The following is a 17,466-nucleotide window of genomic DNA, read 5'->3' on the forward strand; positions in this document are numbered from 1 at the left end:
TTTCCACGCCTCTTTCTATCTTTCACAATTTACGAGTCATCATCGTCATCCAGCCGTGACAAAACAAATTGCAGCTGTTCCCTGTTCACACACATTTGTTGTCCTAGCTAGGTGATGCAAAGCTAAATTTTGAGATGCAACACCACCCGAGTTACAGAAATAATGCTAGCTAGCAGGGAATTAATTGGGATCGAGCATTAGATGATTGTATATTGGATTATATATATTCCTTCTCCAGCCTATATTTGATTTCTCTTAGCACTTGTTTGGCTTAGCTAACACTTGAAATTAACAACTCTATTCCGTTGAAAAAACCGCTGAAATTCGAGAAAAAGCACATTAATTACACTATCTTATGTGAGCGTATAGTAAGTACAACATAAACCTTTATATCCGAGAATGTGTTCAAATGTATTTAAAGTTGTATTTCGAGATGGATTATGCATGAGAGCATGCTCATATGTGTATGAATAGCATTGCTCTATTCAAAAACCTATCAATTCCTTTCCATGTTTACCATTAATTATAATTAGACGAATATGATCACACTATATATGCGTAGATGTCCATTTCCATTGGCTTATTCCTTCTAAGTAGCTTTTGGATTTCCCCAAAAGCACTAGTATAAGATATGAGACGAACAACAGGTTCCACTTCTCCATCAAAAGCATTACGTACACAGCTGTCCAAAAAGAAGGAAAAATTTTAGAATGCAACGGGTATATTGGTTACGTGGTGTAACAAGCCAATCAAATATCTCTTTTTAGAGATATATCTTCCATCATGATTATAACAAATATTTTTATTGTACTTTTGTTTGAAAAGAAAAATTGTGATTGACTTGTTATTGATGACGTGGTGCAAGTGTGGCAGTGTAGAATTCCTCCCAAAAAAAGCGACTCTCCTACAAATTGATGTCCTTTTCTTTCCATGTACACTGAGTGGGATTCTTCTTATCCTACTTCTTCTCCACTCTTCTTTTGAAGTAATGCTTGATATTTATTATTATTAGAAGTGTGAAAGAGTATGAAAGGAGGCAACGTTTGGACCCACCCAGATGCCGCGTTTATATTATTCGCCGTAGCATGTCCACTACTCAGATCCTCAGGTGTGTACGTACAATATTAATTAAACTATAGAAACTATTGCACGCATCCGGTGCACCGTGTAACGCACTCCTAAAACTCCATTATGGAGACCAAAAATTGAAAAAAAAAATTATACATTAATTAGATGTAATTAATCTTTGATATTCAAAAGACCTATATATGTACATGCATGACTATTTTACAAATTCTTTCTAAAATGTAGATTATAAATATTTAAATGTTCTGATTTCTTATACTTATAAAAGTTGTAGATTGTATTTATCGAATTGTAAATATTTTAAATGCTCTGATTTTTTATACTTATAAAAGTTGTAGATTGTATTTATCGAATTGTGTATTAATGACGGCCATCATTTACTATATATGTTTGGTGCATAAGATGGACAGATACATAAGGACCAGGTGCATGCAATTAATAATTTCTCGTTTCTCCCTCTAGACCACACTTTCTCTCTCTACTCATTCTTTAAATCCAGGAGAAGTCCACCGCAGCTACCACAGTGAATGTGTGTGTGGGAGATTGAGAATCTCATTCCATTCTCTCTCTCTCTCTCTCTCTCTCTCTCTCTCTCACACACACACTCTCTCTCTTAATGGCTTCTAAGTTAACTTGTAGTTGTTTGGTGTTACTTGTTTTAGTATGCATGGGGTGTGGTATTTGTTGCTATGGTGAGGGGATGGTCCCAGCAGTGTATGTCTTTGGAGACTCACTAGCAGATGTAGGCAACAACAACCATTTGGATCTCTCCATAATAAAAGCCGATTTCCCGCACAACGGCGTCGACTACCCCGGCCGCAAAGCCACCGGACGGTTCGGCAATGGCAAGAACTCCGCTGACTTCCTCGGTACAGAACTTCTATATGATCTTCTTCTTCTTCTTCTTCTTCTTTCTTTTTTTTGCTAGTTTTAGTTCATGAAATATACCAAGATATAGATATTTTTCTCTAAGCACATAATCTTGTGTATTGAACTAATTGAATCGTAAACACATATATATATGCATCAAAATGATTAGATTTAGTGAATTGATCGTCGATCTACATGCTTCAATTTACATAGTAGGGAAATAAATGATACATGAAAACGTTGACTTCTCTCATCTGAGGTCAAACAGCCCTATGTATGGGAGAGGCTGCAGGTCATTAATTCTACTCTTTTGGGGGTCAGAACTAATTGAGAAGCAGAGAGAGGACTCCTCTATTGAAAGCAAAGGGAGAGGATGCTAGCTACAGTGGAGGATGCAGGGATTGAATTGTACATATATGTGTGTTTGCAAACAAGAAAAAACTAAAGGTTTTTTTTGGATCCGTACCAGTGATTCAAATATATATGATCCAAATTAAACTAATTATATCGACAATCTATGATGATATTAAATAATTGAGTAAAGCTATACTTACTAACAGTTTCTACGTAAATCATCAACATGCATACGTGGCCATCGTTAATTGGGAAAAAGGTATAAATATATATATATAGAGAGAGAGAGTCGGGATATAATATTATTAATAGTACCAAATACTTGTTGTTACCAAGTTTTTCACTATTAGATCTATTCATTTTACCATTTTTACCTCTTAAACCATATTATTCCACCAACTACTCGATCACTAAACTCTAGAACACTGTTATTATCCTAACTGCACTTCTCTTCGTCTAAGGACCGAAATCTAATAGCATCAATGATTTGGTACTATTAATATTATTCTAATATATATATATATATATATATATATATATATATATATANAACCCCTTTCTTACCGCACAGCATCTCATGCCAATAGAATGGTTGCGGCTCCCTAATGCAACTGACCCCCGTATCCGGGTGCATCAATCAACACTAAAGAGACGCCCACACCCTACAACGGTGGAAGGCCACTAATGGGTTCATAACACCATTAACTTAATATTTTATTTAGGGAGATTAGTTGTCTCATCAGTTTTAATTTATTATTAATTTACATCTCATGCAAACCATCGTATCACATGCATACATATATCGCATATATAAAAAAAAAATAACCACCGGTGATGATCATGGATTTTATCTTGATTCGCGCCTGAGCCACTAGGCCGGAATTGGGTCATAAGGGTATTACACACAAGAAAACCTTTTCTTATTCTGCGTCTCGATCGGATTTGAGTTGATCAACTCTTGTCTTCTCCCTTGATCAGCATCTGGTCCAAACTTGATCCGCATCGCATCAACTCTTGAATACAACGAATCCCTCTGGAACCTAAACTACCCTTTTGCCTTCTTAATTTTACAACAATAACTTTACAACCCATAAAATTAATAAGACACGCAGGTCTCCAAATTACATAATTTAATTGGCACGCGCAGGCACCAAAAAAAAATATAATCTAATACTGGATCCTTATTAAATTACAAAAATTCACATCATCACATGATACATGCACATCACAAGGTCGCTATCCATGATCATCACCTCATGTACATCACATGCATATAATAACAAATTCTCTAATTCGAATTCTAATTAATTGGGTTTCGGATTAATTTAAAATAAATCTTTATTTATTTCAAGAATCGCAATTTTCGTAAAATTATTACAAAAGATCTAATACATCTCATGTATTAAATTTTAAAATTTAAAAACTAATTTAAATTGCGATTCACGATGCAACCGCATGACATAGCAGCATCCTAGCCATGTCGCACACGAGCACCGCATGAAATACGTACTCGGATGGCGCGCGCGGATCTTGCAACATGTGCGCGTCGTTCATGCAACTACACCACACATCACATGCAATCACATGCCCAACTAATTAATTAGTGATGCCATACTCTAATTCGTCATGCATGGCCACCGTAGTTAATTAGATGAGTGTAAAGCATTAAATTTACACGTGCATGCATGGCATCGAGATGACTAAGTAATGCATAGGCTACTTACGTACGGTTGCATGCAATCTTTCCAACCGTCTCGCCCGCTTGCCGAATGCTACGGCCGTGTCAATGGTGCATCGTGCATTGGTTTTAATTAACGTTTCGAAATAATCAAAATTGTTCAAAAAAAAAACCTCATTATCTTGATTTCGATCATTCCGAAAAACCCAATTAATATCGAAAGAGAGATTAGATCTAAAACAAACGACGAGGGTGGCTCTGATACCACTGTAAGAAAATCATGTGTACGCAGCGGAAGAAAATAACACAATTAAATAAATAATAAAAATTAAGTACAAATATATGTCCCATAAAAATAAAATGCGTGAGATTAAATGCAATCTAAGACATAGAAAGGAGTTCGAAAGTTTCGGATGACACCCCCCACCTTTAATCGATGTAGAGGCTTGGAAAATCCTTCTCGGCGAGCTCTACGAAAAGGCTTTAGCCTTCCTCGCCCGAATCAACACTAGCCCGGCCCGATTTTGCCGAGAACTTCACGTCGGTTCGCCGAATGCCGAAATCGACTTCGCCCCCACGTTTTGTGACCTAACAATAGGGCTTCCAAGGCTTCAAATGAGACCAATCTCATACTTTTACAAAAACCCCATTTTGGAGCCCTAGGTTTGCACCTATAGCAAACCACCCAATAAATCCCTAGATTCTTGGGATTGATCTATTTAGAAGCTAGCTTATGGTTCATTTGACCCAATCCAAGGCATAAAATCCAAAAACCCTAAGTTTACAAAGCTAGGATTTAGTAGCTTACCTCAAGAGCTACACCAATGGGAAGAGGAGAGGGAGATGGAGGTGCTCAAAGCCTTCCTCTTGATCTCCTTCTTCTTATCCTACCTTATCTTCCTTTTCTTTTCCTTCCTCTCCTTCTTGTTCTTCTTCTCCTTCTTTCCTTTCTAGAGAGAGAGAGAGGGAGCAAGAGAGAAATGAGAGTAAGGGAGAGTGGAATGAGAGAGTGTAAAGGAGAGAGAGGGCTCAGCCCACTCAAATAAAAGCCATTTTGCATAAAAGCCCCTCAACTTTCCCCCCTGTGCACTGCCCTCACTGGGCAGTTTTCGCGCGGAGGGACCGGTCTCCCCGACTTAGGACCGGTCCCCTAGAGCTTCCCTCGGGCGCACGCGTTCGGGAACCGGTCTCTCCCCAGGAGATCGGTCCTCGGGAGACCGGTCCTCACCTGAGAGACCGGTCCCCGAGAGCTCGATTTTCAGGACTTAGCCAATTTTTGGCATCTCTCGCTGGGACCACGTTCGGGAACCGGTCCCCCCCCCCCCTACGAGGGACCGGTTGCATCATGCAACCCCGCTACAACTAGCCAGTGGAACCGGTCTCTCACCTGCAGAGACCGGTCCCCGAGAGCAACATCAGCCCAATGATGCAATTTGCCTCATTTGCTCTCGCGGACTCAACTCCAAAGCACTTTTTGTGTTTCGGACATTTCCAACTCCCACAAAGGGTACACTCTCGACAATTAGTCGTTCCTGGATGAAGTACAATCCTCGAATTTCGAGAATTCACTTTCTTACAATATGCTCAATGCATGCAATGCACCACTTTACATCATGCAGAAACACATAACTGCATTAACTAAACCATACCTGCCATGACGCCGTCAGCAGCAGGTCCCTCAAGCTGGGTCGTGTGTCCATAGCCACTTGGCGCCCGCCGCGGACCCCTCTGTTGCATCACTGTCATCACTCGCTCTCCCGACCGTGCCGCAGGTGGCACACCCGCCGGCTGTCCCGGAGAGAAAAAAGCCGTCACCAACGCCAAGGCCCGGCTATCACCTCGCGAACACTCATCCCGCATATGGCCTAGCTGCCCACAATGGATACATCTTCCATCACGCAGCGCACACCGCCGCGCCTGGTGGGTACCACCACAAACCACACAACCTGGGGAGGATCGAGTAAAGGACGGCTTCAAGTGGCACCTAGAACTTGACTGCCCCTCCGAACCGCTCATTAGCGACCTCCCCCCTCCCCGCTCACGCTTATGAGATTCGCGCTCCTCATGCACGAAAGCCTCGCTATGCTCTGCCCACAAAGAAAATTTTTACTCTATATAGTAGAGCATTGTGGGTGTTGATGCATGCATTTGGGTAGTGCTCATGCTAGTCGTTTAGAATCATGTTCTATATGTTTAGAATGACTTAATTAAGCATTTATAAACCTTTGTGTTAAGCTTGGACTTAGTAAACGAAAGTGTCATAATGGGGCACTTAGACTAGCACATTATGAGACTATTGTATTGAGACATAGAGGTAGGCCATGGGCATCTATTATTTCCATGTTTTAGACATGATGACATAGAGATAGGCCTATGAGAGAGTTGTGACATATTCCATGTTGTAGACATGAGGACTTGGTACTTGTGACATACTGATAGCATGCTTGCCATTGTGCTCATTCGCACATGCTTGTGAGGGTCGCTCCCTACAAGCTGGCACTCCGGAGTTGGCCATTGCGATACGTTCGCCATGCGGGATTGGGCGCCGAAGTGGATTGTCGTGGGAAAGGCTCATTCCTAGGGTCGGGATGTTGACTACCACGGGGCCATTAGGCAGGGTAAAGCCAGACAGCCTTCGGGTGGGTCTTATCAGAGCTGAACTTTAAACAGATAAAGTGACGAGTGAACATTGACTAGAATAGTAAACAATGACATCTTTACTATTACATTGTGGACTTCGGGTAGTTGCATATTCATGCATTACATGTTGGGTATTCATGTGTATACATATAGTAGTTGCTTTTTTTACTCATGCAAATCATGCTAAGTAGAGATATCATGATTATTGGGTACTCGTTTATTTATTTATTTACAGTGCATTTATACTCTTGTTATAGTTGTACACTGACCCTCTTTTATAGTCTCGGGCCTAGTGGTGCATTTCACTGAAGTCAGTAATTGCCCACTGGGAACTATTATTTAATAGTTCTCACGCCCCTGTTTCTATGTTTTCCTTTCAGAGCCTTCGGCACCGGCGGAGGCACGGGATCGCGGCAAGAGTGTCGCTTAGCTAGCTCGTGGAGAGTCCTTTTGCGCTAGGTGGTTACTCCTCCTTTTTGTATTTTGAGAGAGAGAGAGGTTTTGTGCCATGTATAGAGAGACCACCTTGTACTTTACTTAGCACTCGTTATGGGGCTCCTATTGCTTTTACTTTATGCTTTTATTTAGTGGATTATCAGCTTTATGTTCTCTTCTTTGTTTTAGAACTAGTTGTAAAATGCTCTGATATCACTAGATCTCTTTGTATTACAGTTTTAATTATTGGAAATTTTGTAGACGCCTTATATGTTTTAGACATATGGCGGGTCTGGACACGTGCCGGGTAGGCTTCCGCTGAGCCCCAGGGCGTGACACACAACCCCTCACACACACACGCATATATGGAGGGAGAGAGAAACCTCCCTTTCTCTCTCTAGATCTCTCCCAAAATTGAATGATTTGATGGAGATTGAAGCTTGGAAGTGAATCATCTTCATCTTCTTCATCTTCTCCTTGGTTTGGAGCAAGCTTTGAGGTGAGCTTCTTGAGCCCTCTCATGGTAGATCTTTAGAGCTTTATTTATAAACTCTAGAAATGGGTTTAATGGAATCCTAGGATGTTAAATGAATGTAAATTCCATGAATCAAGTTCCAATTTGGGTATTCTTGCAATAGTAAACACCTAGGGCTTAAAAATAGAATTTTTGCTAGTAGATGGGTTTGATCTAAATTGAACCTATATGAACCTAATTGCTAGGTATACGAACGCGTTGGCGAAGTCGATTCGGCGATTCGTCGAGCCGGTGCGAAGATATTGAAGAAACGGTGTTTTTGGCTTCGTTTCCTGCTGGAGGGCCGAGGCGGCGTCTAGAAATCATGAAAACGGATTTGGGGCACCGTGGCGGCTAGCTGTAGACCTATAATTTTCGGAGCCGCGAGTTGGTGCACGGTTGATGTGCAATTGCTGGATTGGGCCAAGCCAGGCGGCGTGTAACGCGGGAGGCCGATTGCAAGTGTCGACAAGCAATCGGAACGCGAATCGAGGTGGTTGTGCTCACCGAAGTGACTCGGTCGTCTCCATGTCAAAGTGGAGTATGGTTTTCTATTTGATGCATATAGGTGTATTGGTAGGCTTATATGATAATATGAATGTTTGAAACATGTTATATAGTTGATGTTGCCTACCGTTGAGATGAAATGCATAATGACATATAATGTGTTGAATGCTAGATGAATGCATGAGTTAATTGTCACATGAATGCATGAAAATGATGTTGTATGATGCATGAACCATATTATACTAGATGAGAATATGCTAGATGGATGCATGATTGCATGTTGTAGTACATGCTAGATAAAATGTGCATGTGGATATCTATATACTAGATGGTATAAGAATGTCGATATTGTGAAATACATTAGATCGAGTGGCATGTGAAATACGAGTGTAGCATTAACACTATGATATGGTTTGGAACCCTATAATGAGATGGTAAATGTGAATTGGACCCTAGGTGAATGAAAACCTAGTGAATGTGCAAGTAGTGTTTCGAGAACATCTAATTGATAACGAGTGGCATCTAGTTAATGTAAACCTATGACGAGTAGCATATGAGTACCCTAGTGTAGTTGAAACACTAGACCAATGAGTATAGTAGCACATTGATCCCATGATGATGCCATCCCTAGTTGGTAGGATATTCCCAGTTCACAAGGATTGGATCGTGTTCGCATAGCCTGTCTGCGCTTGCTGTTGTTGCTCCACACAAGCTGTGCACTCCGGAGTTTAGACACACGAGAGGCAGTCATCGTGTGCTGCCTCGACTGCTGCTAGCTGTCCGCAGGCGGTCTCGGGGGTAGTTGAGCAGTGAGACTCCTCCCCTATGAGACTTAAAAACGTGAGATTGAGGGCGAACCTTCGTGTTAGCCAAGTGATTGGGTAATAAGCACATGAGCTGTAGCAATATCCTAGTTGAGTGGATTTAAGGCTGAGGTGCAAGTGAGACGTCCTTTGCCTCGAGCCTGACTTTACGCGGTACTCCGCGGATGATTGACTCAAGACCGAGTTGGGTGGATAGTTGATGAAGGTAAATGAGACCATATGATTAGAATTGTAATTGACACGAATTTAAAATAGAGGAATAACTTCGAAGTCAATTGGATGAGCTATGAATAGCAGGATTGAAAGTAGTATCGATTGAACTACTAGTTGGTTGCATAAATTGCATTATTTTCATATTGCATGATTGTGAGGCATGACATGTATTTCAATATTTGCATATATATATATAGAGTTGAGCTATGATACTTTTACAAGTATCACCATCATGGTGCTATTAGGTTTTAAGCCATTGGATCTACTTTTTGATTATTAATAGCCCTTAGATTAAACACTATTCCACCTACCACCACCTACCACCACCTACCACCATCATCTCAACCTCACATCTCTCCATCCAAAGGCTAAAAACACACAAGTATCACCCCCATGATACTTTTACAAGTATTCTAGCCCTACTATATATATATATATTAAACTTCACACGAAATACACCATTTGACGCCAGTGGAAATAAAAGCTACGAAGAAAATGGGAGGTGGACTACTGACGAAGCTTCATATATATATATATATATATATATATATATATAGAGTTGGACTGAGCTATTATTAGTAGCAAAATTTCATTATTGCTACCAGTTTTTTAGTCTTTGAATCAGCTCTTTTCATTATTTCTAACCATTGGATTAAATACTATAACCCAGTGGAGACCACTCAACCCTAGGGGGACCACTCAACTCTAACCGACTAATATCATCCTGACCCTACAATTTTTCATCCAAGGGTTAAAAACTTGATAGCAAAAAGAGTGTTTTACTATTAATAGTATTCCAGCCTAATTATATATATATATAGAGTGAGGCTATTATGCTATCGGAAGCATGGAGCCTTCCGTGCTTCCAGCTCGTTTTCGATGTTGCGACTTTCGAATCGTCGATCGGCTCCGTTAAACTTGATCTAGAGTATTTGGAGTACCTAGAAAATAAATTCTATTATTTTTCGATATCATTTGCCTAGTGATCGAATGGGCTCAAAATCAACAAATTTCAATGACCGTAGTGAGCCGTTTGCAAGTTTAACAGTGTAGAAATATCCAAATCACGTGAAATTTTGATAGAAAATTTTTTATACTATATAAAACAAGATCAATATCTTTGATTTAAAATTTAATGTCATATTATTACATTTTGTAAGATTTTTATTTTCAGCCGTTGATTTTGAGGCCCTTCGTTCACTAGGCAAATGATATCGCAAAATCATAAAATTTATTTTCTATGTACTTCAAATACTCTAGATCAAGCTTAACGGAGCCGATCGACGATTCGAAAGTCGCAACATCGAAAACGAGCTGGAAGCAAAGAAGCCTCCGTGCTTCCGATAGCATAGTAGCCTCACCATATATATATATATATATATATATATATATATAGTAGGGCTACTGTGCTATTAGGAGCACAGCAGCCCTTGTGTTCTTAAGTTCTTAACCGCCCATCAAATTTGATGGGTGGTTAGGGTGAAAGAGAAAAGAGTAATTAGAGAGAAATTAGGTTTCTCAATTTCTCTTCTCTTTGAATTTCTCTCCAATTTCTCTTCTCTCATTCACCCTAACCACCGATCAAATTTGATGGGCGGTTAAGAACTTAGGAGCACAAAGGCTGCTGTGCTCCTAATAGCACAGTAACCCTACTCTTATATATATATATATATATATAGTAGGCTGGTATGCTTATGGCCTTCCGTGCTTCCACTTTGTTTTTGATGTTCGGACTTTCGAATCGACGATCGACTTCGTTAGAGTTGATCTAGAGTATTTGAAGTACCTAGAAAATAAATTTTGTAATTTTTCGATATCATTTGCCTAGTGATCGAAGGGGCTCAAAATCAATAATTTTAATGGCCGTGGTGAGCCGGTTGCAAGTTTAACGGTGTAGAAATATCCAAATCGCATGAAATTTTGATAGAAAATTCTTTATACCATATAAAACAACATCAATAACTTTGATGCTTTTGATATATATATATTTTGTGACCCTTTGATCGTTCAGTTAGTGATTCGAAAAAATCATAAAATTTGATTTCTAAATAATTTGAATGGTCTAGATCATGTTCAACGATGCCGATCGTCGATTTGGAAGCTCTATGATAAAAAACAAATCGGTAGTAAACCGATAAGTTTACTACCGATAGTAGCCCAGTCAAACACTCTCTCTCTCTCTCTCTCTCTCTCTCTCTCTCTCTCTCTCTCTATATATATATATATATATATATATATAGTCCAGCTATGGTGCTTGTAAAAATACCAAGCACTTGGTGCTTGTAAGTTTTTTACCGTTAGATCTATTCCTCGAATCATTTTTCAATCATTAGATTATACTATTCAACCAACCACTTACTCAACCCTAAGGGGCTCACATCATCCTAACCGAATATCTCTTAATCCAATGGCTAAGAATTTACAAGCATCAATAACTTGATACTTTTAAAAGCATAGGAGCTCAATTCTCTCTCTCTATATATATATATGAGTTGTGCCGGTATGCTTATGGAAGCACTAAGGCCTCTGTGCTTTCAAGTTGTTTTTGATGTTCGGACTTTCAAATCGACGATCGGCTCCGTTAGAGTTAATCTAGAGTATTTGAAATATCTAGAAAATAAAATTTTGTGATTTTTCGATATCATTTGCCTAGTGATCAAAGGGGCTCAAAATCAATAATTTTAATGGCCGTAGTGAACAGATTGCAAATTTAACGGTGTAGAAATATTCAAATCATATAAAATTTTGATAGAAAATTCTTTATACTATATAAAATAAGATCAATATCATTGATCTAAATTTTTAATGTCATATCATCACATTTTGTGAGATTTTTATTTTCAGCCGTTGATTTTGAGCCCCTTCGATCACTAGGCAAATGATATCGAAAAATCGCAAAATTTATTTTCTAGGTACTTCAAATACTCCAGATCAAGTCTAACGGAGCCGATCGTCGATTCGAAAGTCCCAACATCTAAAACAAATTGGAAGCACGGAGACCTCCGTGCTTCCATAAGCATACTAGCCGCACTATATATATATATATATATATATATATATGAATTAGGCTGGAATACTATTAATAGTAAATTGCTCTTTTTGCTATCAAGTTTTTAACCCTTGGATGAAAAATTATAGGGTCAGGATGATATTAGTCGGTTAGAGTTGAGTGGTCCCCCTAGGGTTGAGTGATCCCCACTGGGTTATAGTATTTAATCTAATGGCTAGAAATAATGAAAAGAGTTGATCTAAAGGCTAAAAAACTGGTAGCAACAATGAGATTTTGCTACTAATAGTAGCCCAGTCCAACTCTATATATATATATATATATATATAGGCTGGGGCTACTATACTTTTATAAGTATAGAACCCCTAATACTCATAAATTTTTAATCGTTGATTGATGGGATGTGTGGTTAGGATGATGGTGGCCCTCACTTAAAATAATAGTGGTCCCCTAGGGTTGAGTGGGTAGTTGGTTGAATAGTATGATCTAGCGGGTGGAAATGATCAATGGAATAAATCTAAGGGCAAAAAACTTATGAGGATAAGAGAGCCAATACTTATAAAAATATAGTAGCCGGACTCTATATATATATAAAATATGGCTACTGCGCTACTAAGAGTACATGAGTTTTTGTACTTCTAAATTTCTAATTATTCATCAATTTTGATAAGTGGTTAGGATAAGAGAGAAAAGAGAAAGTGAAAAGATATTCAAAGAGAAACTAAATTGAAATACTTAATTTTTTTTTTCAATTTCTTTTTTCCCTTTTATCTTAATCATTTATTAAAATTAAAAAATGGTTAGAAATTTAGGAGCACATAAGCTACTGTAATTCTAATAATACAGTATATAGTCCTGCTCTATCTCTCTCTATATATATTTGGCATCACTTACGAGAGCGAGAAAGAAATTCATTCATTAAATTATATACACAATTTATAAAATGATGTAGAAGTTGCTAGTAAATACACTATTTCTGTAAAAAAAAAAAATTGGAAAGTATATTCTATATTTTTACATTAAAAACAATATCGAATTAAAAAGATGTTTTTTTTTTTTTTTTTTAGAGATAGATAACACTCTATCCGTTTCGTTTATTTCATTTAGAAATAAATTTAGCTGAAAAATGTGAATCAATTATGATTCAAAATTCGGTCTCGGATACTAACCATCAAGTTCTTTGCCACTTACTCTAGAGACGGTCGGTAATTAAAAAGATGTTACAATATATTTATTATTTTTTTCTAGTTAGTGATAATACTGAATTGGATTGGTACAAATATATACCATACACAGTAGTATCGCATGTAAGATCATTCTCGAGAGAGAGAGAGAGTCCAAAATATCAAGGATTCTATTGGTTCAGGTACGTACGTAACATCACATCATTTTTGAAGTGCCCCATTTATCCACGCGTTTCATTCATTAGTCCAGGTCCAACCAGTGGGAGAGGGAATCAACAAGTTCGTAGACAATTTCCTCAACGAAATGTTTTATGCCAAGTGTATTGGAAAAATTTTAGAATACAATAGATATATTAGTGACGTGGCGTAACAAACTAATCAAATTAATTTTTTTAAAAATATATGTCCCATCATGATTATAAAAAAGTATTTTTATTATACTTTTGTTTGAAAAGAAGGAATATGATTGGTTTGTTATTGAAAACGTGGTGCAAGTGTGACAGTGTAGAATTCCTCCGTGTATTGAACACTCTAAATGAATGCCTTTTTGAAGTCCAAAACGTCCTCAAAGAGTATACTTTGAAGTCAAAATTGAGTTTTGCTAATTCGATCCAATGATAGACTTTTTCGTCCAAAGCCGTATGATATCTCTTGCTTAACCAGAAAACACGGTCAGCAATTGTTTTCATTAATTATTATCTAAGCCCCAATGCATTTGTAAATATGAGCCAGTTTAGTGCACATGATTGGATTTGATAAGATAAAATGATAAAGTAATACTATCTGAGAGTTACGGTTTAGCAACGCAGAGAGGTGATAGAAAGATTTGGTGGTGGGATAGGACGAAAACTTTTTGAATCCAATTCCTCATTAACCCAACTTTTCATGTGGAATTTAATTTCTAATTCCCAGCCCAATTTAGGTATCTTGGGCGTCTGAGTTACTAAACCACTTTTTCTTCGGGAGGGTCAAAGGTCCCCGCCGAAGAACTCTGTTTGGCGGGCCTTAAAAAAATGGGTCCAAGTGAAGAACCAATTTTGGGAATTGTGCTTGAATTTGGGCCTTAATTTGAAATTGATCCACATAGACCTCACATGACCCAATTAAGTACTGATTAAATGGGGCTAAAATTTGTCACTAAGGCTGGATTCTTCAAAAAGTTCCGCAAGTTTGAAGCCCACTAAACTATAAACTCGAATCCAAATCTATCAAATCACTGTTTCAATTTTTCAGAAAAGAAGAAGGAAAAATCAACTCATTGTTTCAATGTCGCTTACTAGGATTTTGAAATTTCACAAATTAATCACATCCAAGCTTAGGGTATGATTAGCTCGACGGTGCATCAAACTGTCTATCACATCTGACCAACACACTAGTCCGCTTTCGCGTGCTGCGCTGCAATACCAAATGCAGGGCCAAATTAGGCTCTTAGGTATCGTTTGGTTCGGAGATAAGCAAAAAGTGACTATTTCAGAGATAGGTATAAATTGAGATATAAGCGGGAATTAGATCAATTCTACGTTTGGATGAAAATTGAGTTATTTCTGAGAATAAAAAAATAGCATTTGATTAGGTAAGATGGAATAAGAAGGATAGTGGGTTTTATAAATAAAAAGTAATGATATTATCCTCTTATTATATTTGACTTTGAATTTTTAAAATTTTAAATTTATATTTTTAAATTTAAAATTTTAATTTTGAGATTATAAATTATAAATTTTAAAAATTTAAATTTTTAATTTTTAAAATTTTAAAATAAGAATAAGGGTGGGAACAATTAATAAAAATAATTTATTATAATAAATTTATAATTTTTTAAAAAAATTCTACTTAAACTTAAATTTAATAAAAAGAATTTATTATAATATTTAAATATAATTTATTAAAAATTTTATTATAATATTTAAATATAAATAATATGTATTAATATAGTACAATTAATAATTTTTTAATAAAAATAATGTATTATAATATATAACATATTATATTTATTTAATTTAGTTTTAATTCAATTTATAATTTTAATTAAGTTTGAAATTAAGCATTGGAATAGCACTATTCCACCAAAATGGTGGAATAGCAAATTTCTTGCTATTCCGGGATAATCGGGAATAGCAAGGTTTGACCGGGATAAAATATTCCGATCAAATTTTATCCCGTTTGGCGGAATACCGGGAATAACTTTCGTTATCCCCGCTTATCCCTCGAACCAAACGGGGCCTTAGTTTATGTAAATAAGTGCATGTTTTATTGCTCGCGCCATGTAATGTTCCTAACTTTAGTAATTTGGTGTGGCAGCTGAGAAGCTCGGACTACCAACCTCGCCGCCTTATCTCTCCATCTCGTCTAACTCAAATGCTTCTGCCTTTGTCGATGGCGTTAACTTCGCCTCAGGAGGTGCTGGGGTTCTTGATTCCACGAACTCAGTAAGCTCTTAACACAGTTTGATTCGACAAACTCCGAAGCATCTGTATGGAACAATTTAAAAAATAACATGGCTTGATGCATACCGATAGCTACGCATTTAACATAAGCCATTTGTATTGCAGGATCAGTGTATTGCACTGAACAAACAGATAGATTACTACTCAACTGTATATGGAGCTTTGGTGCAGCAGCTTGGGAGTGACCAAGCCCAAAGCCACCTAGCCAAGTCGATCTTCGTCATCGTGATCGGGAGCAATGACATGCTCCACTACGTTAAATCGAGCTCACAGAACAAGCTCAAGAGTCCTCAACAACAATTTGTCGATTCCTTAGTTTCTTCACTTGATGGCCAACTAAAGGTATAGAGTTAGTCGTGTAAGAGATTAGAACTTGCATGTGTATGACGCGATTGTAGCTTCTGTAGAAGTGTTGTTGTTGAGTACGAAGGTTTAGAAAAGCATTAAAAGTTTTGCTTGTTAAAATTTCCTTCGCCGCTTCCAGCTGCAGCTAGAAGCAAAGCCTTCAAATTGGCTTTCCCTCCCTGCTTCTCGAGTAAAAGTATTGTTACTTGCTGTTATAGTTATAGCTTGTTATTAACAAATTTCAAATCTCGATTTCAGAGAATATACAACCTCGGCGCCCGTAAGTTCGCGTTCATTGGCACCGGGCCGATCGGCTGCTGCCCGTCGATGCGGAAGCAGAACAAAACCGAGGGCTGCAATCAAGAAGCGAATGATATGTCAGTTCTGTACAATAAAGGAGTTACTTCTCTTCTTCAGAACATGGCAACGGATTTCGGCGACATGAGCTATTCCTTCTTCGATACCTCACTTGCATTGCTCGAATACATCCAGCAACCAGCAACATATGGTACGAAAACAATCCGGTTCGCAGGTTCCCGGTTTCAATCAATCATGAACTTCGAAAGCTCGTACCTAACCTTATGTTTCCCCCATCCCTTTCTTTGCTGATAATTTATAGGATTTGCTGAGGTGAAAGCTGCATGCTGTGGTCTGGGAGATCTGAACGCGAAGATCGCCTGCATTCCAATCTCGACTTACTGTGCGAATCGGTCGGACCACATCTTCTGGGACTTCTACCATCCAACAGAGACCACCGCCGGCATGCTTAGTTCGACTGCATTCGACGAATCTGCGCCTTACGTTTATCCTATGAATATAAGGCAGTTGGCTGCTCTCTGATATGGATTTATGAGAATTGAAAAACTCCTTTTTCGATGCACCAGCATCTCCCGTCATGTAAAACAAGATTGAAATACAAAAGGTCAATGTAATGTCATGTACTAATATAGATATACCAATACCATCCACTACCATAAAAATTTATGGCAATTGCAGCAACAGTTTATTGACATGAGTTCCACAATCTTTTTTTTTTAGAGCTTTTTTTTTTTTAAGAGTTTTTAAGACTCGGACTGGATGTTAAAAGAACATTACGTCGCAATTCTGCATTGCATTGATTTTCTCTATTCTGATAGTATTACATATCGGATTGCAGTAATAGGCAAATTTGTCCGAGAGACGAATTTTCAGGTCAAAAGCACGACATAAACGAAAACACAAAAAGTGAATATTTTTAATGCGAGAAAACCAACAAAATGAAAACTTTAATGTAGTTCAATTTCAGTTCCATTTTGTTTCAAACTGTTAATTCCAAACTTGATCTACTTGTTTTAATTTTTTAAAATCAGACACAATTCAACTCTG

General features: G+C 37.8%; 1 protein-coding gene across 1 annotated transcript; it reads left to right on the forward strand.

The window, feature by feature from the left end:
• Positions 1,593-17,138, forward strand: LOC109712278 (GDSL esterase/lipase At5g55050). The gene is made up of 5 exons (XM_020235751.1): positions 1,593-1,955; positions 15,611-15,738; positions 15,862-16,098; positions 16,360-16,609; positions 16,721-17,138. The coding sequence occupies exons 1-5, from the start codon at positions 1,703-1,705 to the stop codon at positions 16,939-16,941; spliced, it is 1,089 nt and encodes a 362-aa protein (XP_020091340.1). The 5' UTR covers positions 1,593-1,702; the 3' UTR covers positions 16,942-17,138.

Source organism: Ananas comosus, linkage group 7 (genome assembly GCF_001540865.1).
Source record: "Ananas comosus cultivar F153 linkage group 7, ASM154086v1, whole genome shotgun sequence".
Classification (NCBI taxonomy): domain Eukaryota; kingdom Viridiplantae; phylum Streptophyta; class Magnoliopsida; order Poales; family Bromeliaceae; genus Ananas; species Ananas comosus.

Excerpts from the sequence above, each read along its gene's own strand:
- LOC109712278 (XM_020235751.1), top strand. The coding sequence starts at position 1,703 with ATGGCTTCTAAGTTAACTTGTAGTTGTTTGGTGTTACTTGTTTTAGTA. Across the intron at positions 1,956-15,610 it reads GAACTCCGCTGACTTCCTCG|CTGAGAAGCTCGGACTACCA; the intron begins GTACAGAACTTC and ends TTGGTGTGGCAG. Across the intron at positions 15,739-15,861 it reads TTCTTGATTCCACGAACTCA|GATCAGTGTATTGCACTGAA; the intron begins GTAAGCTCTTAA and ends TTTGTATTGCAG.